The sequence below is a fragment of the Trichomycterus rosablanca genome, chromosome 2 (assembly GCF_030014385.1).
Source record: "Trichomycterus rosablanca isolate fTriRos1 chromosome 2, fTriRos1.hap1, whole genome shotgun sequence".
Lineage (NCBI taxonomy): Eukaryota > Metazoa > Chordata > Actinopteri > Siluriformes > Trichomycteridae > Trichomycterus > Trichomycterus rosablanca.
The window spans coordinates 41590451-41613792 of NC_085989.1; the positions used below are offsets into that span (position 1 = coordinate 41590451).

Sequence of the window (23342 nt, forward strand, 5' to 3'; positions counted from 1 at the left end):
ACTGTCCATTTTATCAGCTCCACTTACCACATAGAAGCACTTGAATAATTCTACAATTTCTACAAGTTCTTCAAGTTCTACAATTATAATTTCTCCACATTTTTTAGCCTGTTTTCACCCTGTTCTTCAATGGTCAGGACCCCCACAGGACCACTATAGAGTAGGTATTATTTAGGTGGTGGATCATTCTCAGCACTGCAGTGACACTGACATGGTGGTGGTGTGTTAGTGTGTGTTGTGCTGGTATGAGTGGATAAGACACAGCAGCGCTGCTGGAGTTTTTAAACACCTCACTGTCACTGCTGGACTGAGAATAGTCCACCAACCAAAAATATCCAGCCAACAGCGCCCCATGGGCAGCATCCTGTGACCACTGATGAAGGTCTCAAAGATGACCAACTCAAACAGCAGCAATAGATGAGCGATCGTTTCTGACTTTACATCTACAAGGTGGACAAACTAAGTAGGAGTGTCTAATAGAGTGGACAGTGAGTGGACACGGTATTTAAAAACTCCAGCAGCGCTGCTGGGTCTGATCCACTAATACCAGCACAACACACACTAACACACCACCACCATGTCAGTGTCACTGCAGTGCTGAGAATGATCCACCATCTAAATAATACCTGCTCTGTGGGGGTCCTGTGGGGGTCCTGACCATTGAAGAACAGCATGAAAGGGGGCTAACAAAGCATGCAGAGAAACAGAAGGACTACAGTCAGTAATTGTAGAACTACAAAGTGCTTCTATATGGTAAGTGGAGCTGATAAAATGGACAGTGAGTGTAGAAACAAGGAGGTGGTTTTAATGTTATGGCTAAGCGGTGTATACATCAGCAAAATACAAACCCTGGTAAGGTTAGACTTAATATTAAATTTATACAAACATCAGTGGATAAATAAAAAACAAAAAAAGTCAATCTAAAAGATCTAATAAAGTGTGAATAAATGATATATTTCTCATTCGTCTGGTTAAATGTTTTAAAACTTCTATACACTATATGGCCAATAAAACATGGACAGCCACTTCTGCAACTGTGAAAGTGTGTCAAAACAGCCATATCACACTGCTACTGTAATTTTATTCAGCTTCAAAAAAATTCCTAGATAACATCTATTAAAGTGTGTATACATTACTGCCTCGCTCTACATATTAAATAGATATATGAGTGTGATTTCTGTTTGAGGATCTAAATCAGGGGTCGTCAAACAACAGCCCGCTGCTTTCATTTGACCTGCCTCTTTAACTACAGCTGATAGCACCACTGGCATTCAAGCCACCCAGATCCTTTCACAACAAGTTGTTTAAAACCTAAACATTAGGACCTGAATATGCTTGGAATGACCTGAAAAAGACTGTAAGAACACCAAGAATGGTCTAAATATCGTTCACATCGCTGTACTGATCTTAACATCAGCTACAGGAAGCACAATAGTTAGTGTTAACACACCTTTTGTGTCTAATAAAGTCTTTGTTATTAGATTAGACAGAATGTGAACTAGGAGCAGAACACATTGCAGATAGTTAATGAAATATATGAATAATTTATGCAGAAATGCACTTTATTTTAGAGATTCACATTCTTTTTTACCTTTCAACTGTAAGTGCAGTGATCATTATGACAACACATCTGCTATTTCTGCAAATGTTTAATTAATGTGGTAGCACTTGGGGTGCTAATGAATTACAGCCTTTATTTAAACACTGTCAAATTACTTAATGTATGTTTTCAGTACAGGTCACACAAGTGTTCAATTTATGGAAAACACCAGCATTTAAACTGAGTTATTTTTATTTTACTGTATTTAACAAATGTATAAAGCTTAAATCTTAATTGCCACATTATGCTAAGTTCACACTACACAACTTTCAAAGTCACTACAGAGTACACACTACTTTGTGGTTTTCACACTTCACAATCACCAAAAGGTCTCTGGTCTCCCAAACTACATTTTGTCACAAAAACACATGCAAGAAGTGACAAAGAGTATAATGATACCATGTGTAAGATGGATTTTCTTCCAAAAATAGTCCTCAGCAAGATGCGAGTGATCCAAGCTCTTTGTGCATTGATATGTAACAAAAAATCTAAGTGGAAAAAGAAAAGAATCTGGGTGAATCGTGGCCAGCAGGGATCATCTGTTCTGCTCTGCATAGAGACTTGGAGGTAATATTTTTAAGGTGCAATGTTGGTATTATAGTAGTTCAATGTGGACAATAAGGTCACAAATACTGTAAAGCTTGTGTGTGCGCCAATGTATTCTAAAAGAAACTATATTTTTCTGTAGCCATGCTTGTTGACATGTACAGCTCCTCCCTGGGTTCCCCCTTACTCTGTATCTTGTGTTCTTATTGGCTGTAGCTCGACACCTGCCAATCACAACCTGATCGCAACACTTTTCACACTACAGGACTTTGACAGGTCCAGATATTTATCATGCTAGATATTTCTATTGAATCTGCGAGTGATTGGAGAGCCGCTTGGATCGAGTTATTGAACAGTTCACACATAACGATCGAGAGCCGATTTTCAAAGACCGAGCAAACACTGATTTTTCTTCGAGCTGGCCTCGACCAGGCAGCTTTTTTTCATAAGACACAGCAAATTAATTATGTTAAGCACCCAACCTGAATTGCGGTATTGCTGAGACTAACCCAAGTCTCTGCAGTGGTGGGCAGAGTCATTAGAGCATTTTTAAACCTACGGTTTTAATGGGATGGTCAACCAGTTAATAGACCAGTGCCTACTCTGTACGTTCATTCACTGAAAATTGCAAATACAGCAAATACATTAATGAGCTACATCTGCTCTACAGAATAAATGTACTTTGTTTTACAGTTACTGGCTGTAGCTCATGTGTTGCTCTGTACACTTTGTCACCCCATTTACTCCATCCATTAACATTAAAGGACCTCCTATGGGACTTCATTGGACTGAACATCTAATTTAATGCCTGAAACACACTCAAAAAGTTAGAAAAAGGCAGCATAAAAGTAAAAAGTTTATAGAATATTTTGTAACACTGATCAGCTGCTTAAGAAGTTCGGCAATGAGTCATTATGGAATCGTATCCTTCTGCATTGCCATTTGCAGTCGGCAGAGAAAGCACGGCGTCACTGATGATTGATGTGTTGATTTCTTTTCATTGACAGTCATCTGTGCCTCATCATGTGTTAATTCACTCCAGTTGGGAGAGTTTCTACATATCGTGGTTTCAATTTTGGCAACCTGCTTTCATCTGGAACCACGATACCAGGCTTGGTCCAGTCCAGTTTTCTGCTGAGGTGGGATGCCAGCAGACTTCATCTATTTTTAGAAAATTCAGGTGATATTGCAGCATTTTGTGAGCAAGCTGCCCCAGTGGTGTCGTGACGACCTTATTTTCAAAGACAGAACCAACCTACGTAATGGAACCAAGCTTGGCTCGGGCTGCACTATTTAATGATGTGGGTGTGTCTCATGTTAGGGTTCCTTGGCCCTTTCTTTGTTTGCGAGATCGTTGCAGACTGTCAGAGCCTGTCATTTTGTGACAACCTGTTCTCAGTTCTGCGCTATCCCTGTTCTGTCAACTTTCTTTGTTGCTGGCTGTGGATGTTTTGTGTCTTTTTTTGTCATCTGATTTATTTGCAGTTGCCCCCTTTTGTTTGCGGCATTTTATCCACAGTATTGCTCTCCCTTGAATAAGCATCTTGCACTTGGGTAAGTTTTCAGTTCCTGCAGGTGCGGGGCTAAACCTCACGCTTCAGCAGACGTACCTTTACATATTTAACGCTGTTTTAAAACATCCACAATAAGCAAGTGAACTGGTATTAGGTGAACTGATGTGAGGGTATCAACAATCAGCCGCTGCATCAATAAACGCAACCTGAAACTCTATTAGGCGTATAAAGAGAAACATGTACACTAATTCTATGCAGAAACGCTGCCAAGTTCTCTGAACCCGAGCTCATCTCAGATGGACCGAAGGACAGTGGAAACCTGCACTGTGGTCAGATAAAGTTCAGCTTCTGTTTCAATGTACCATAGACACGGAGGCATACACCGATCAGCCATAACATTAAAACCATCTTGTTTCTACACACATTGTCCATTTTATCGACTTCACTTACCACATAGGAGAACTTTGTAGTTGCACTTTGTGTATGTAATTACTGAATGTAGTCCATCTGTTTTTCTACATACTTTTTTAGCCTGCTTTCACCCTGTTCTTCAATGGTCAGGACACCCACAGGACCACCACAGAGCAGGTATTACTTAGGTGGTGGATCATTCTCAGCACTGCAGTGACACTGACATGGTGGGGGTGTGTTAGTGTGTGTTGTGCTGGTATGAGTGAATCAGACACAGCAGCGCTGCTGGAGTTTTTAAATACTGTGTCTACTCACTGTCCACTCTATTAGATGCTCCTACCTAGTTAGTCCACCTTGTAGATGTAAAGTCAGAGACGATCGATCATCTATTGCTGCTGTTTGAGTTGGTCATCTTCTAGACCTTCATCAGTGGTCACAGGACGCTGCCCACGGGGCGCTGTTGGCTGGATGTTTTTGGTTGGTGGACTATTCTCAGTCCAGCAGTGACAGTGAGGTGTTTAAAAACTCCATCAATGCTGCTGTGTCTGAATCACTCATACCAGCACAACACACACTAACACACCACCACCATGTCAGTGTCACTGCAGTGCTGAGAATGATCCACCACCCAAATAAAATACCTGCTCTGTGGTGGTCCTGTGGGGGTCCTGACCATTGAAGAACAGCATGAAAGGGGGCTAACAAAGCATGCAGAGAAACAGATGGACTACAGTCAGTAATTATAGAACTACAAAGTGCTTCTATATGGTAAGTGGAGCTGATAAAATGAGTGACAGTGAGTGTAAAAACAAGAAGGTGGTTTTAATGTTATGGCTGATCAGTGCATGGTTATTTCATCAAGACAATGCCAGGCCTCATTCTGCACAATCTACAACAGAGTGCATGTGCTTGACTGGCCTGCCTGCAGATTCAAGCTGTCTCTTATTGTAAATGTGTAGTGCATCATAAGGAGAAAAATCAGACAAACTGTGAATACAGATACTACATATTCCACTTCCACTTCCATATTAGTGTTCTCAGTGGCTTATTATTTAAGTTGTATTAATTAATTAAGTCTTATTAATATATGAGGTGATGGAAGCCAAGGGTAAACATGCTTCTGTCTCAACTTTTTTTCTTTCCCAGCTACTGGAGGGCCTGTGCCCAATTAGTCAATGAAAGAGCATTTCAAAGTCCGGGCCCTGATGTTGGACAAAAGGCCTGGCTAGCAATCAGTGTTCCAATTCATCCCAAAGGTGTTCAGTGTAGTTAACATTAGGGGTCTCCCGTAGGCAACGGGAGTTTCTCCACACCAAACTTGTCTAACCTTGCTTTGCACACAGGAGCACAGTCATGCTGGAATACATAAAAGCCTTCCCCAAACTGCTGCTAGAGTTTAATTGAATATAATTTATTCCTTATCATTCGTTTTTTATACCAGTCAAGAATGGGTGTGCCTGAAAGACCTGAACGCAATAATTAGGAGGGGTGTACATACTTTTAACCATATAGTGTGTAAACCAGATGTTTCTGCATGCACACACATCCACACTCCTGCTCACCTCTGTGACATGATCTTAAAGGCATCGGGAAGGTAGCACTGCACGTTCTCCATCTGAAAGGGGTCGGCATCACAGATCTTGTCATCGGTCCGGCCGTAATTGGCTGTCTCGATCATGATGACATCACTGCCTGGGCACCGGAGCTCGATGGGGTAACCCTCGCACGCCAGCTCTCTCCTCATTAGGCCGAAAGGCATCATGGAACGACTTAATGCTGTGAAAAAAGAGAGTTACAGACAAAGTGAGGAAGTGCCGGGTGGTGAAAATGGAGGTGCATGCTGACATAATGAGCAGGTTGGGTGGACTGAGCGTGTGTTGTCCCACTGTGCAGGGATGTGCCTGTTCTTTCCAAACCTGACAACACCCCATTCCCTCTCCCTCTTGTCTCACAACGGCAGAGACAATCACACCCTCTTAACTACTCTCACACATAGAACACATGCAGATCCATGATCGGGGGAAGAGGGGAGGTCTCCAGTTCACAAGTGTCATCAGCTCACCGTGAGACAACCAGCTACGAGGGACTGAACGGCTGAGCGGGGAGTGAGAAAACACGCTCAGCAGTGGCCCTGGCAAGTCGCAAATACCATATCTGTCATTAGGCATGTTTCCAATCAGGTCCTGGTCATTCAGAAAAAAAATCATTATCTCCTGAATAAGAAAGTTACTGCTTTGCTTTGTCACATTGCAAAGTGTACCATGGTTATGTAATTTTCTGGTGTGAATCAAGATCACAGATTTTAAAGACAGATTTTCACCTTCCAATGAAATAAATCCAATTTATTATTTTTTTAGTGATATTTTGTGTATAAATCTCTACTGTTCACTACTTTTAGAGATTGAAGGCTTTGCACTAGATTTTAAACCATCACTACATGGACCTGGTTTATTCAGCCACACAAAGACAAATGAGATTAGGAACAGATGTCAGAAAATAATTTCAAGTTCAAAATTTTTAAATTCAGCCCACCCAATCAATTTTGATTCGACATATATGCAAACTTGAAAAACCTTGGTCATTTTTGCAATATCCCTTCATTAATTCCAACATTAATGCCCACATGTCATAGATTATAAAAAAAATATATATACATAAATAAATTAATAAAATTAAAGATCTATCTATCTATCTATCCATCCATCCATCCATCCATCCATCCATCCATCCATCCATCCATCCATCCATCCATCCATCCATCTATCTAATCATCTATCAATCTATCTATCTAATCTCAGCCATAACATTAAAACCACCTCCTTATTTCTACACTCACTGTCCATTTTATCGTCTCCACTTACCATACAGAAGCACTTTGTAGTTCTACAATTACTGACTGTAGTCCATCTGTTTCTCTACATACTGTTTTAGCCTACTTTCACCCTGTTCTTCAATGGTCAGGACCACCACAGTACCACCACAGAGCAGGTATTATTTAGGTGGTGGATGATTCTCAGCACTGCAGTGACACTGACATGGTGGTGGTGTGTTAATGTGTGTTGTGCTGGTATGAGTGGATCAGAGACAGCAGAACTGCTGGAGGTTTTAAATACAGTGTCCACTCACTGTCCACTATATTAGACACCCCTACCTAGTTGGTCCACCTTGTAGATGTAAAGTCAGAGACAATCGCTCATCTATTGCTGCTGTTTGAGTTGGTCATCTTCTAGACCTTCACAGGACGCTGCCCACGGGGCGCTGTTGGATGGATAATTTTGGTTGGTGGACTATTCTCAGTCCAGCAGTGACAGTGAGGTGTTCAAAAACTCCAGTAGCATTGCTGTGTCTTATCCACTCATACCAGCACAACACACACTAACACACCACCACCATTTCAGTGTTTCTATATGGTAAGTGCAGCTGATAAAATGGACAGTGAGTGTAGAAACAAGGAAGTGGTTTTAATGTTATGGCTAATCAGTGTTTATATGAGGTGGACAACACAATGGTGCAGTGGGTAGCGCTGCCACCTAACAGCAAGTAGAGCCTGGGTTTGAAATCCCCAAGGCACTTTCTGCTGTACTGGGACTGATGGCACAGAACACTACGCTTACTGGGTATTGACAAGTAGAAAAACCCCACCTGCTGTACTGTGGCAAATGAGCATAGACTCTACACATTTACATTTTTGGCATTTAGCAGACGCTTTTATCCAAAGCGACCTACAGTACTGTGATAGTATACAGTCTAAGCAATTGAGGGTTAAGGGCCTTGCTCAAGTGCCCAACAATGGCAACCTATAGTGATGGCTTGAACCAGTGACCTTTTGATTACTAGACCAGTACCCTAACCCCTAGGCTACAACTGCCCTGCCCTAGACCAATCTTTGAAATTGTGAGCAACATTAGCAGCACATTAAAAACAAAAAATGGAAGGAAATAAGGAAATGTGGACATTGAGTAATAATAATTAAAAAAAAGTATGCGGTGGATAACCTGGTGGCACAGTGGGTAGCAAGAAGGGCCTAAAATTGATTCTCTGACCAGACAGCCAGCGTCCTTTCAGAGAGGATGTTGCATGTTCTTCTTGGTTCATGTGGGTTTCTTTCAGTTTCCTCTCATAAATCCAAAGACCAGAAGTCAGGTCAATTGGAGCTAATAAAATTGCCTTAAGTGTAAGTGTGCGTGTGTGAATGTGACAGAATTAGCAACCTGTCTGTGACCCTGACCAGGATAAAGTGGTGGTAAAACAATAAATAAATAAATAGAGGAGAAAAAACAGACAATTTCAGGCCAGAAAAAAAGAAGAAATAAAAATAAACTGTAAGTATTGTAACAGAAGGATAATGCTAACACAGATATAATGATCGTGTCTAAAAAGAAACATCCCAAACTTTAAGCAGACCAGATCTGCTCTAACAAGACTTCTTTATAGTTAGTGTCATATGGAGTCGTCTCGGCGGCTCAGGCACAGTTTGTGTTACCCATAATGCACTGTGAGCGCGCTAGAATGTTAACAGTGATGGCTGCAAGCTGTGAGTGAAATAAAGCAGAAAGTTAGCAGGGTTCATGCAGATGCTTCAAAATAAAACTCTCCAAAACTTTCAAGGACTTCTGCAGCAATTTGGGTAGTTTTCAGGGACAAAACTATGCTTCATTTTCACTCAGCGTGAATTCAAATTGAACTTCCCCAGCATTACAAATTACTTCATTATTCAGAATCAATTAACTCAATAAATGTCTGACTCATTCCATTAATTTATCACATTTCATTTATTTCATTTCTGTAGTTGAAAAATAAGACTGAAACTACAAAGAAGTAGGAAAAACAGAACAAAAGACACTGTTAATAAAGCACTAATAATTATCTTAATTATCTAAATCATCAACACAGTCACCACCTAATTTATTCTGTCCAGAATGTTTACTGTGCAACTGTATGACAGCTAGGTGTGACAATATCGTCTGACCATGACGCTTCACTGTCTGAACCTCTGGTATTAGCGATCTGGAAAGTGGATAAAACACAAATCTGGCACACCTACTGCTTACTTAACAAATCTTTGATCGAAAAAATTTATATAAATACGCGTGCCTGGGCCGCTCAGGTGGCGCAGTGGTAAAAACACACGCTGGAACCAGAGATGGGATCTTGAATACATCTTATCGAATCTCAGCTCTGCCTGCCGGCTAAGGCTGAGTGGCCACATGAACAACGATTGGCCTGTTGTTTAGATATGGGCGGGACTAAGTCGGATGGGGTCTCTCTCCCATGTCTGGTGGTGCAATTACGACCTCTGCTGGCTGATTGATGGCGCCTGCACAGAGATGAGAAAAGAGTGCTCTCAGGGTGTGTCTCTCCGTACACAACGCTGAGCTGCACTGCACTCGTCAAGGTGTAGGTGATAAGATGCATACGGCATGCTGCCCATGTGTCGGAGGGGGCATGGGTTAGCTTCGTTCTCCTCAATCAGAGCAGGAATTGGCATTGGTGGAGAGGAAGCATGACACAATCGGGCAATTGGATGCGCTAACGGAGAAAAAGGGGAGAATATTTTTAAAAAAAAATATGCGTGCCTGAATTTCCACATAATGCTGGGAGAAAACAGGATTGGTTGAACCAGTTCTGATAATAATAATAATAATAATAATAATAATAATTTCAACTTACATAGCACCTTTCATAGTACCCAAGGATGCTTTACATAGGAATCATAATCACAAACAAGATCAAACAGAAACAAAAGAAGAGTGAAAGTGCTGAGTAAACAAGAACGTTTTAAGAAGCGATTTAAACTCAGAGAGAGAGGAAGAGGGAGAGGAAGAGAGTTCCACAGTGTCGGGGCAGCAACACTAAATGATCTACCACCCATGGTGGTCAACCTAAACCTAGGAGCAACCAAGAGACCAGCATCAGACGACCCTAACCTACGAGAAGGGACATAGCGGTGTAAAAGATTAGCCAGATACAAGGGGGCCAGACCATGAAGTGCCTTAAAAGTGAGCACTAAAATTTTATATTGAAGACGCTTATTGACTGGAAGCCAATGGAGTCGTTCTAATACCGGGGTGATATGTTCATGTTTTTTAGACCGGGTCAGCACTCGGGCAGCAGCATTCTGAACGATCTGCAGGGGTCGGAGGGATTTTGAGGGAAGCCCATAGAGGAGAGAATTGCAGTAGTCTAGTTTGGAAGTAACAAAGGCATGTACCAGGGTCTCAGCAGCTTTAAAAGACAGAAACGGATACAGTCGAGTGACATTTCGAAGCTGGAAGAAGGCAGACTTCGTCAGTGAATTTATATGTGGCTCAAGTGACGGGAGAGGGTCGAACAGAACCCCAAGATTACAGGCCTTCGAAGAAGACTGAACAGGGATACCAGCAATAGTGAGGGATGTGTTAGTGAATAAAGAGACAACAGATTTAAAGCCAATGATGAGATACCTGTGTACCTATTGTAGGTGCTTCAATGGTGGACAGAAGTTAGAACAAGCACTATGTGTAGTGAAACATTCAGTAATTTGAGCCACAGTAGATCATTCTGTTGGTGAATCAGATGTCATAACCTTCATGTTCAGAGACAAGCAATTCTGCTAGTCCTAGCATTTCTGGAGCTGTTACTAGCGATGACACACTCAGGAAGCCACACTTTTGACTGTTTAACCGTGTCCATATTGACCACTGTTTTAAGGTTAGCCATGCACACTAGTTTGGGCACACCATTGTGTTAATCCATGATGTGGTAATGTAGACAAGTCCTGGCAGATATGTACATACATCCTTGCAGATAAGGATTCTTTGTTTACAATAATAAAGGGTTATCCATAAGCAAAACCAAAATTTTCCAAACTATTACAGGAGTACCTTCAAACTCGATGTCAGTTGTTTTTTTTGTTTTTTTTTTTTCCTATAAGGAAGTATAGGAAACCTGTTAATGTTTCATGGTCCCGTGGAACTGCATATATAATATATAAAATATAATATAAAAACACTGAAATACAACTGCAAATAGTTAAACATCAATATAAAAATACAATAAAACCTGTTTTTTTTATGCTTCTTAATTATGGAGATGCTTAATTTTGGAATACCGTATTCCTTCCCTCAGTAATTCCCATGCGAAGTGACAAAACCGCTTCTGCGCTGCCTGTGCCGTTATTTCCTATGGAGTGTAGTGGTGCACAAAGCTTAACGTGACTAATTGTATTAAAACAACGAGCGAGGAATTTCATTAGTGGAGAGAATTTATGATCAGTAATAATTAAGAGAGGTTTAGTGTTCCTATGTTGTTCTTTTAATACATTGTCACATTAAGCTTTTTTTTTAATGATAAGTGTTTTAGACTCTCTTGGAAAAGCTGATTCTTACAATTTCTTAGAACCCCAAGCTATAACACAAGTTTAAAAATGAAACAGGAGGAAAATCCAGCTAAACACAGATAGATGTGGAGCTTTCAAGGTGGATTTGACAGTTATGCTACATAAATGCAGATTCGTCTCATATTCGCACTTTAATGACGTTTTACCGCACTGCTCAAAACAAGCGCTGAACAAAGCAGCTGTTCATTGTTAATGTGAAATAAATAAATAAAAAATCTATACATGCTGAATTTAAGGGAAACATCGAGTTTAGGGGGACCTTTTTTATGAAAGGCGCTGAGTTTCATAGATTTTGAGTTTAGGGGACGCTGAGTTACAAGATACCACTGTATTAGTATTATTATTATTTCCTTTTGTTATACACGCACACATTCATACCAAGTATCATGTCCAGGCTGAACCAACACAACAAAGCTGGTGCAATTTTATTCATTCAGCTAGTGCATAATCTCTCTTCACAGGCATGTCACCTACTTTGTTTTCCAAATGTCACTCTGCCTCCAGTTGCCATTTCACAATTGTTGCTTTACTGCCAATGTGAAAGAAGGGTGAGCAATACAAAATAAAAAAGTGAGAGAGAACTGGAGAGGAAAGAAAGAGCTAGACAGAGTGTGAGTACTGGTTGAAGGGAAGTGAAAAGCAGAGAGCTGTGTTGTGTAAAGAGGTGCGGACAGGGTAATCGTAGTGCTCGGTTGAGTGGGCCTGAGAGAGGCACAGAGTGCTGTGCTCTGTCTGCCACAAGAGCTTTGAAAAAGCTTCAGCTTGTAGAGCTGGACTCTGGACAAAATGGCTACTGGTACCTCCAACACGATGGGAAGGGTAGGGAAGGGGAAAGCGGTTTGTAGAACTGTCCAAGGTTCTGAAAGACAGCAGACTCATGCTGTCCATTGTGCTGAACGTTACCACTGGAGCTCTCCATGGTGCTGACACCATTCCTCTCTATTCGTTTGGTGTTCTGAGCCCAGTATCCTGCAATATCCTGCAGGCACATAGGCTACATTGCCTTCACTGGGACTGACAGGTCCAGAAACTACACCTGCTTTACTGGGAATGATGGGCACTGAGGCTACACCACATTTCCTGGGACTGACACATAAAGAAAAAACACGTGGTGTACTGGGACTGATTGACACATAGGCTACACCACGTTCACGGTGACTGACAGGTAGAGAAACCACCAACTGGAGGTAGAGAAACCACACTACGCTTACCGGGACTGACAGGTCCAGAAACCACACCTGCTGTACTGGGAACAATGGGCACAGAACCTACACCACGCTTACCAGGGACTGACAGGTAAAGAAACCACACCTGCTTTACTGGGAATGATGGGCACTGAGGCTACACCACATATACTGGGACTGACACATAAAGGAAAAACACGTGGTGTACTGGGACTGATTGACACATAGGCTACACCACGTTCACGGTGACTGACAGGTAGAGAAACCACCAACTGGAGGTAAAGAAACCACACCACGCCACGCTGACAGGTCCAGAAACCACACCTGCTGTACTGAGAATAATGGGCACAGAACCTACACCACGCTTACCAGGGACTGACAGGTAAAGAAACCACACCTGCTTTACTGAGAGTAATGGGCACTGAGGCTACACCACATATACTGGGGCTGACACTTAAAAAAACACACATGCTGTACTGTGACTGATTGACACATGGGCTACGTCATGTTCACAGTGACTGACAGGTAGAGAAACCACATCACGTTTGCTGGGACTGACAAGTAGAGAAACAACATATGCTGTACCGGGACTAAAGGGCACAGAACCTACACTACACTTACTGGGTACTGACAAGTAATCAAAAATGTTGTACTGGAACTGGTGGGCACAAAACCTACACCACACTTACCGGGGACTGACAAGCAGAAAAAACACACATGCTGTACAGGGACTGATGGGTATAGAACCTACATCATGTTTAGTGGGGATTGACAGGTAGAGAAGCCACACATGCTGTACTGAGACTGACAGGCATATAGGCTACACCAAATTTATTGGGAGTGACAGAGAAACCACATCCCGTTTGCAGGGACTGACAATTAGAGAAACCACACATGCTGTACAGGGACTGATGGGCACAAACACTACACCACACTTATCAAAGACTGACAAGTAGCTGTGAGGCAGCTGTAGCCTAGTGGTTAAGGTACTGGACTAGTAACCAGACGGTTGCCAGTTTAAGCCCCAGGTTGCCACTGTTGGGCCATTGAGCAAGGCCCTTAACCCTCAATTGCTCAGATTGTATACAGTCACAGTGCTGTAAGTCGCTTTGGATAAAAGCGTCTGCTAAATGCCGAAAATGTAAACGTAAAGTAGAGAAACCACACCTGCTTTGTTGCAAGTGAATGGCACAGAGGCACCACTACATTCACTGGGACTAACAGATATAGAAACCACACCAGCTTTACTGGGACTGATAGGCACAAAGGCTATAGCACATTTACTGGGAATTACAGATCCAAAATCAAAATGGTAGGGATTGACTAGTAAAGGAACCATATCTCTTCCACTGGCACTGCTAGGTAAAAATTCACACTGACTTTACAGGAGCTGACAGGTATAGAAACTGTACCTCTTCCACTGGCACTGCTAGGTAAAAATTCACACCTACTTCACAGAAACTGACAGAGACAGAAGCCACACCTCCTTCACTGGGACGAACATGTTCAAAGGTCATATCTCATTTACTGAAGTTGAAGGATAAAACAGTCATAACCTCACTAGAACTGACAATTACAAAGGCTGTGTCTTCTTTACCAAAACTGTCAGTTAGAGAGGACACATTCCCTTCACTGGAACTGACAGACAGGACAGCTTTACCTTCTTTACTGGTACTGACATACAAGGACTGACAGGTACAGAGGATTCGTCAGGAAAGAGATAACAAGATATTGTCTTTTTTTAATTCATTACAAATAATAATAATAATAATAATAATAATAATATATTAAGCTTATTACCACTTTCATTGTTTTTATTATTATTATTATTATTATTATTATTACTATTATTATTACATAAAGCTTTTTACAACTTTCATTATTATTATTATTATTGTTATTATTATTATTATTACTGTTATTATTACATAAAGCTTTTTACAACTTTAATTATTATTATTATTATTATTATTATTATTACATAAAGCTTTTTACCACTTTCATTATTTTATTATTATTATTATTATTACATAAAGCTTTTTACCACTTTCATTATTTTATTATTATTATTATTAATATTATTATTATTAACTATTACATAAAGCTTTTTACCACTTTTATTATTATTATTATTACATAAAGCTTTTTACCACTTTCATTATTTTATTATTATTATTATTAATATTATTATTATTAACTATTACATAAAGCTTTTTACCACTTTTATTATTATTATTATTATTATTATTACATAAAGCTTTTTACCACTTTCATTATTTTATTTTTATTATTATTATTATTATTGTTATTATAATAATAATAATAATTATTATTATTATTATTATTATTATTACATAAAGCTTTTTACCACTTTCCTTATTTTAATTATTATTATTATATTAAGCTTTTTACCACTTTCATTATCATCAATTTTATTATTATTATTATTATTATTATCATCATCATCATCATCACCACTTTTGGTGCTTGGGTGGTGGTGTCTATATACAGACATGATTGACTACATCAGGGGGTGGGGTTGTAAATAAAGCAGTAGTAAAAAAAAAAAAAAAAAAGAAAGAAATGAATAACTGTGTTTAAGACCACACTTACAGATGGACATTTATATGGTTACAGGTGTGATCATAGTAACAGATACTCAACAGCAGAAATAAATCAGAAACACTTTTTTTTTTACACTGACCTGCTCAAGATTCTTCAAACCTGAAATGTAAAACACTTGTCCCACCACTCTGACACACTTATATATGCTCCTTGATTCCCCCAGTTGCCTGCCTCCATGCTACATTAAATCCTCTTCCCCCTGCAAAGCCTCAGCCGGCAGCACAGAAAAATCACTTACCCAGAACTGGCAGGAAGAAGCAAGTGACAAAGAGAGAGAGCAAGAATGTGAAAGAGGCTGCGTCACAAACCACACAGCTGCTGCTGAGGTGCACAGTTACTACAAAGTCCTGCACACTCACTCTTGTATAGAGTTTCTACAGTCGGACACGCAAAGGCATTAAGGGTTATACACACACACACACACACACACACACACACACACACACACACACACACACACACACACACACAGATAATTCTGATAAAAAAGCTAGGCCACCTATCACTTAGCTGCATGTTTACAATGTGCATGTCAGTAATAGACCAATGTATGAACCAGTACTGCACTTTGACTTAACCTAGGGGCTCCATAGTTTCTCCAGAAAGTTAGACACTAACACAACTTCTATCAGGCTACTGTGTGATTCACAAACGTTACAGTTCTGGTGCAGAAACAGCTCAGACCTCTTGTTAGATCTCCAGACCAGCACAATCACTTTTTCTCATTATTCCTGCAGTATGTATATTTAGAGTTTGCTGACTCACAGTCTCTTATCTAGAGGACGGAAAAAGCTGAACAAAGCTTTAGCACTAGAACTGAGACACAGTTTCAGCATCCCTGTCAAGAACACTGTGACTCAGATAGGAAGTGATGTCCAATGTCCTAGAGAGTCGAGCATTTTTTTTTTTCTGAGAGCGCATTCCACAGTCCATACTTCACTATATAGCCAAGATTGCCTTTGGTGCCCAGACATGGTTAATATTAGGAATGTAATAGCGATTTAATCACCCTACTTACTACAAATACTCATTTCTGGGCACTGGATAAAATAAAGCATTGATGAGCCAACTGCAGAATGGACTGCTTGACTAGTCTAGACTACCTAAAGAAAGCTAGCTTGATAGTAAACGTAACTTCTGACTTTGATTAACCTCTTGTTATCCTGACTTAAACTGGACCACCAGAAATGCATAAACACTAAGCTGTATAAAAATGAGTGGGATTTTACACCTAATAAATGAATAAATAAATAAATAGACAAATAAATAAAATATAAATTATATCAGAAGGTAAAAGCATCTTCACATTGCATTTATTACCGGGCCGCACAAAATAAATAAATAATGTAGATCAGACCTGGGCATTGTACGGCCCGCAGTCCGGATCCCCAACCGGCCCGCATGAGGTCAGTGGCAATTAAAAATCAGACGTAAATAAATGTACATCACACATGCCATATAACAGGATTGTTTTTATTTTGACGGGAGCGCTATTTCTTTAAATTTCAGCAAGTTTGGATTTACGTGTGTGAGAGACGAGTGTATTCAGCTTCACAGTAATGTGTCGGCCAACAGAACTGAGCGCGACTGACAGAGACAATAGAGTTTTTAACAAGACATGAACTTCAAAAGTCAGGTGTTAAGGATTGCAATTCTAAATCTAGGGTTTATATAAGTTTTACACATTCAGGACTGGAGAAGTTAAGATCAGATTTGTGATATCCAAATAGCAACAGCACTTTGTGTAAAGTTAATGCACATTTTGTTCACATTTGTTTACAAGAAAGTTGATTAAATAGTGAAATAATGTTGATATTTTTACTCTGCCTGCTTTTCATTTTCTGATTGTAACATCTACTCTTAGCAGTAACAGTTTATCAGAACTGTAACATTTAGGCAATAAAAAGAAATCTTATTAATACTGAGCAGAATGAAGTTCACTCTATTGGTCCGGCCCTCCACAACAGTAACAGTTTCTTATGTTGCCCCTTGAAAAATGTAATTACCCACCCCTGAATTAGATATACATCAGCAAGGAAAACACTGCTCCCATTTCCAACACAAGGGTGTTTATCGTCTCATATCATCCCCAGATGGAAGCAGCGTCTCGTTGCAGCGAAAAAAAGCTCATGTGTAGTGTAGTTATTCTATTTTAAATCCTCCCGTCCCTGCCGGGCCATGAAATTATATTTTATATGAAACTGGTCCGTGGTGCAAAAAAGGTTGGGGACCACTGATATATACTATAAAAAATATACATATTGGTGACACACATCCCCCTAACCTTGTAATAAAAAATGAATACTATACTAAACTATATACAGTATATATATATATATATACTGTATATATACCACTATTTTAGAGTGGTGGTGGGTCCGGCTTCTGTGGAATCACTGGGCGGTAGGACTGGGCGGTATGGCCAAATATTTGTATCACGGTAATTTTTTGAATTCTGACGGTTTCACTGTATATCACGGTATGTATTTTTTTTTTTGTATCACTGGGATTGTATATAGGTCTTTGCCTTATTCTTTTTTCAAGAGTACATAGAATATAAAGTTTTTTCATATATTTTTTGCTTGACCCCACAAAATGACACAATATATGAAGGTATGCATATGCATGCAACAGTTGCAGAATGTAAACCATTTTTATTGTGCAAACTGCAAAGTAGTATAAACGATAATGCCAAAAACCATAACATTTTATTATGTAAGCATTGTGCAATTTCCTTAGTTCTCCCAGTGTAATTGTTATACTTAATCTACAACCTTTTAAAATTTACATTTCACAATTTTTGGAATTTTTTTTTACATTGTATGATTTATTACTATAAGGCTCCATATAGCATACAGCTTCATAAAAGTATAAATCTTTATACTGGTATTACTTTTTATGTATAACATCTTTAATACCACAATGTATTATTACTAATAGATTTATAATGCATTCACTGCTGTGTAATTCATGCCAGTATTTATTCTTAAGCACTGAGAACTATGCTTAAGCTAAGCACAAGACATAAATATGCTGACTAATGATGACAGGAATATGACCATGTTTAGATTGATTTATAGAACTGAACTTAATCTCTGCCAATTGTTTAGCCAAGCTCACAGGTAAATTACAAAAAAAGAACATGAAAATATAGTGTGGCCCCTAAATCCACTCATAAATAAAGAGACACAAAGAGAGACTGGAGCATGTATCCAAACCCCATCTGCATATTCAGTACTGCATGTCAGTGTGTAGCCGTGTTTTCTCAGCTCTCCTATAGAGCAAACACACAGCATCATCTGACCAGAGATTACATAATTACACTGAACACACACACACACACACAGCAGAAGAATCACTGAACTAAAGTAATTTATACTTACACATATAATTATAAACAACAGAACCGTCACTGTTATTACCAGATGAATGATTACATTTAATATAGCATTTGAATTAATTTTCATCAACTGCATCATGGTCAGGGTCATGGGGGGTTTGATTCCACTGGGAAACACTGAGCACAAGGCAGGAATACCCATCCATTTTTTCAAGATAACCCACCATACACTGCTGTTTTGAAACACTCCACAATGAGCAAGTGAATTGGAAACAGGTAAGGGAATCATGACTATGTATCAAAAAAGGATCCACTAAAGCATGCATAGATAGATAGGCAGACCAACCGACAGACAGACGGACGGACGGACGGACAGACAGACAGACAGACAGACAGACAGACAGACAGACAGACAGACAGATAGATAAAAAGATAGACAGAAAGACAGATAGATAAACAGACAGACAGACATATAGATAAACAGAAAGACAGACGGACAGACAGATGGACCCTAGATGGATGGATGGATGGATAGATAGATGGATAGATGGATGGATGGATTATAGATGGATAGATAGATGGCTGTATAAATGGATGGATAGATGGATGGATAGATGGATTATAGATAGATAGATAGATAGATAGATAGATAGATAGATAGATAGATAGATAGATAGATAGATAGATAGATAGATAGATGATAGATGGATGGATGGATGGATGGATGGATGGATGGATAGATGATAGATGATAGATGATAGATAGATAGATAGATAGATAGATAGATAGATAGATAGATAGATAGATAGATAGATAGATAGATAGATAGATAGATGAATGTATAGATGGATTATAGATGGATAGATGGATGGATAGATAGATAGATAGATAGATAGATAGATAGATAGATAGATAGATAGATAGATAGATAGATAGATAGATAGATAGATAGATAGATAGATAGATAGATAGATAGATGAATGTATAGATGGATTATAGATAGATAGATAGATAGATAGATAGATAGATAGATAGATAGACAGATAGATGGATGGATGGATGGATGGATGGATGGATAGATAGATAGATAGATGAATGTATAGATGGATTATAGATAGATAGATAGATAGATAGATAGATAGATAGATAGATAGATAGATAGATAGATAGATAGATAGATAGATAGATAGATAGATAGATAGATGAATGTATAGATGGATTATAGATAGATAGATAGATAGATAGATAGATAGATAGATAGATAGATAGATAGATAGATAGATGATAGATGGATGGATGGATGGATGGATGGATGGATAGATGATAGATGATAGATGATAGATGATAGATAGATAGATAGATAGATAGATAGATAGATAGATAGATAGATAGATAGATAGATGGATGGATGGATGGATGGATGGATGGATGGATGGATGGATGGATGGATGGATGGATGGATGGATGGATGGATGGATAGATGGATGGATGGATGGATGGATGGATGGATGGATAGATGATAGATGATAGATAGATAGATAGATAGATAGATAGATAGATAGATAGATAGATAGATAGATAGATAGATGAATGTATAGATGGATTATAGATAGATAGATAGATAGATAGATAGATAGATAGATAGATAGATAGATAGATAGATAGATAGATAGATAGATAGATGGATGGATGGATGGATGGATGGATGGATGGATGGATGGATGGATGGATGGATGGACAAACAAATGGGTGGACAGACAGACATTAATTGATAGACAGACAGACAGAAAGACAAATAGACAGGCAGACCCATACATAGATAGATAACCATCTTTCAATGCAAGATTGCACATAATTTAGGTATTTTACCATTTACTGTACATAATACTGTGAAAAGATTCAAGGACTGGAAAAATCTCAGACAAATACAATAAAAGGCCAAAAATCAATGCTAAATATGTGTGATCTGTGAGTCCTCAGACAGTATTGCATAAGAAACCATTATGATACTGTGAAAAATATAGCCACATGTGATAGGGAGTACTACAGAAAACCATCGTCACTTAACACAGTTTTTTACTGCATTAATACGTGCAATATAAAAATTCATTATACAGAGAGAAAGCCGGGCACCTACATGGACACGATTGGCTATGCCTGAGGGTGGGCGGGCTGACTGGTCGAAAACACCTGCAGTACTGATCTCTGTGAAAAGAAGTGGTTGGCAATTGCACTCGTGTTGAAGGGAACATGTGTTAGGTACAGCTAGGATGAGGGATAATGGGGAGGGGGCAGGAGATTATGAAAAGGAATCACAAACTTAGCACACACACACACACACACTTCCCAATCACTAGAGACTAAAGTCCAGCTGTGAGAGGGCTACAAACAGCTCTCGACAAGACAGAGAAGAACCGCACTTCAGTCTATTTGTCTTTGCCCTCCTCACACAAACTCTTTTTTCACCTTTTTGTAGATTCAAGAAATGTGATTTCCAGCTCAGCGGTCAGCCTTGTCCCTCAAGGACACACACACACACACGCACACACACACACACAAACTCTCTCAAACCACCAGTATTCACTCACCCGACGAGCTAGCTGCACTTTTAACTGCACTGCGCTCAACTACCCGCTCCAACTACACGATCCACTGAAATAATGAATCTCCTCCAGGGTTTCATTACATGTCTGAGTTCAACTCTGTGTTCACTGGTGCACTGAGCTTTTATTGCATCACTACATACACACACACGAGCACACATTTACACGCATTTCCTCATGCACACACGCAGCTTTTTATGCACTTACATTTACACACAATAAATAAACAATAACTTGACAGTGGTAGCCTAGTGGGTAGAGCTTTGGGCTACCAACTGAAAGGTTGAGAGTTTGAATCCCAGCTCTGCCATGCAGCCACTGTTGGGCCCTTAAGCAAGGCCCTTAACTCTCTCGGCTCCAAAGGCACCATACTATGTCTGACCCTGCGCTCTGGTATTCGGAAAAATAATTTCATTCTACAAGTATACACTGATCAGCCATAACATTAAAACCTCCTCCTTGTTTCTACACTCACTGTCCATTTTATCAGCTCCACTTACCATATAGGAGCACTTTGTAGTTCTACAATTACTGACTGTAGTCCATCTGTTTCTCTACATACCTTTTCAACCTGCTTTTACTCTGTTCTTCAATGGTCAGGACCCCCACAGGACCACTACAGAGCAGGTATTATTTAGGTGGTGGATCATTCTCAGCACTGCAGTGACACTGACATGGTGGTGGTGTGTTAGTGTATGTTGTGCTGGTATGAATGGATCAGACACAGCAGCGCTGCTGGAGTCTTTAAATACCATCTCCACTCACTGTCCACTCTATTAGACACTCCTAACTAGTTGGTCCACCCTGTAGATGTAAAGTCAGAGACGATCGCTCATCTGTTGCTGCTGTTTGGGATCCGGGATTTGAATCCTCAGCTGTGCTATTGTCCAGTCAGGAGTCTGCATACAGATGATTGGCTATGTCTGGGGAACAAGGGGGGACTGGCACCCTGTCTGGGCTGTGTTACTGCATATGGGAAAAACACTGCGACCCTGACCAGGATAAAGCGCTAGTAAAACATGCAAATGAAATGAAAAATAAAGCACAATATATTCGTATTTGAAATTCAATCATTATGTTGCACAAATCTAGTCCAGATCAGTTTGTCCTCCGTTGGTTTTCTAGTCTCCAGCAGTGTGGAAGTGAGTATCTGAGCTTAATCTCTTTCTTTCAGTGTCTTGTTTATCAGTCTCAATCTTAATCTGTGTTCTGGGCTCCACAGGCCTCGGTGCTCTCGACTTCATCAGCACTGGATTAGCCAAATCAGACAGAGACTGACAGCAGTTTGATTCGCACTGACGTTATCTACAGTACAGCCACGCAGCACAGACCAGCTCATCTGAATAATAAATACTCAAAATCACTCCCCGTCTGAACGTACACACCGAAAACCCATTTACTTTTAACTAATGGAAATATTGCCCTAGTACTTTCTTCACATTTTATTTCATATGAAAACCTGAATTAAGATAAAAAAGTAAATTAATAATTCATGTTATTAAAAATGATTCAAATCCTCTGTCTAGACTATTTCGGGGAGGATAATCAGGATATGTCTATAGCATAGCATTAAAGAGCATGAAAAAAAAGTACTGATTAATGAAATGCATTTTTTTTTTCAGAGAACGACAGACACACAGTTTGTCTAGTAAGGGTTTTTTCCCTGCTTTTCCTAATTTTGCCAATTTCTTTGCCGCTAGCACCATCCAGACTAGCACCTGCCTCCTCCAATATGAATTCGCCGGCAGCTTCTTTCCACCAGCCAATGACAGAATCTAATAGACAGACATATCCTTTTGTGTACCTCCATCCTAGTGCGGGTGCATTGGCAATAGAGTAGAAGTCGCTATTGGAGCAGCAATAAGGCAATTAAAAGTTAAGGGCTTTGTGTAAGGGCCCACCAGTGGCCACCTGCCAGATGTGAGGCTTAAACCAACGACTGAATTAGTAGTCCCATACCTTAATACTTTTATTCATTTATTTATTTGTTTGCATTGCCCCCTGCTACTCTCGATTCAGTCATTTTCCCATGTTACAATTTCTTTGCCGCTACCACCATCCACACCAGCACCTGCCTCCTCCGACATGAGGTTACCAGCAGCTTCTATCCGCCAGCCAACGACAGAATCTCACATCTTACA

General features: G+C 39.7%; 1 protein-coding gene across 1 annotated transcript in view; it reads right to left on the reverse strand.

Moving 5' to 3' along the window:
* Positions 1 to 23342, reverse strand: part of adgrl1a (adhesion G protein-coupled receptor L1a) — a 349163-nt gene that overhangs the window by 127432 nt on the left and 198389 nt on the right. Inside the window, exon 3 of the mRNA XM_063015895.1 lies at positions 5634 to 5847. Coding sequence (XP_062871965.1) covers positions 5634 to 5847 — 214 coding nt within the window. The remainder of the gene's footprint in view (positions 1 to 5633; positions 5848 to 23342) is intronic.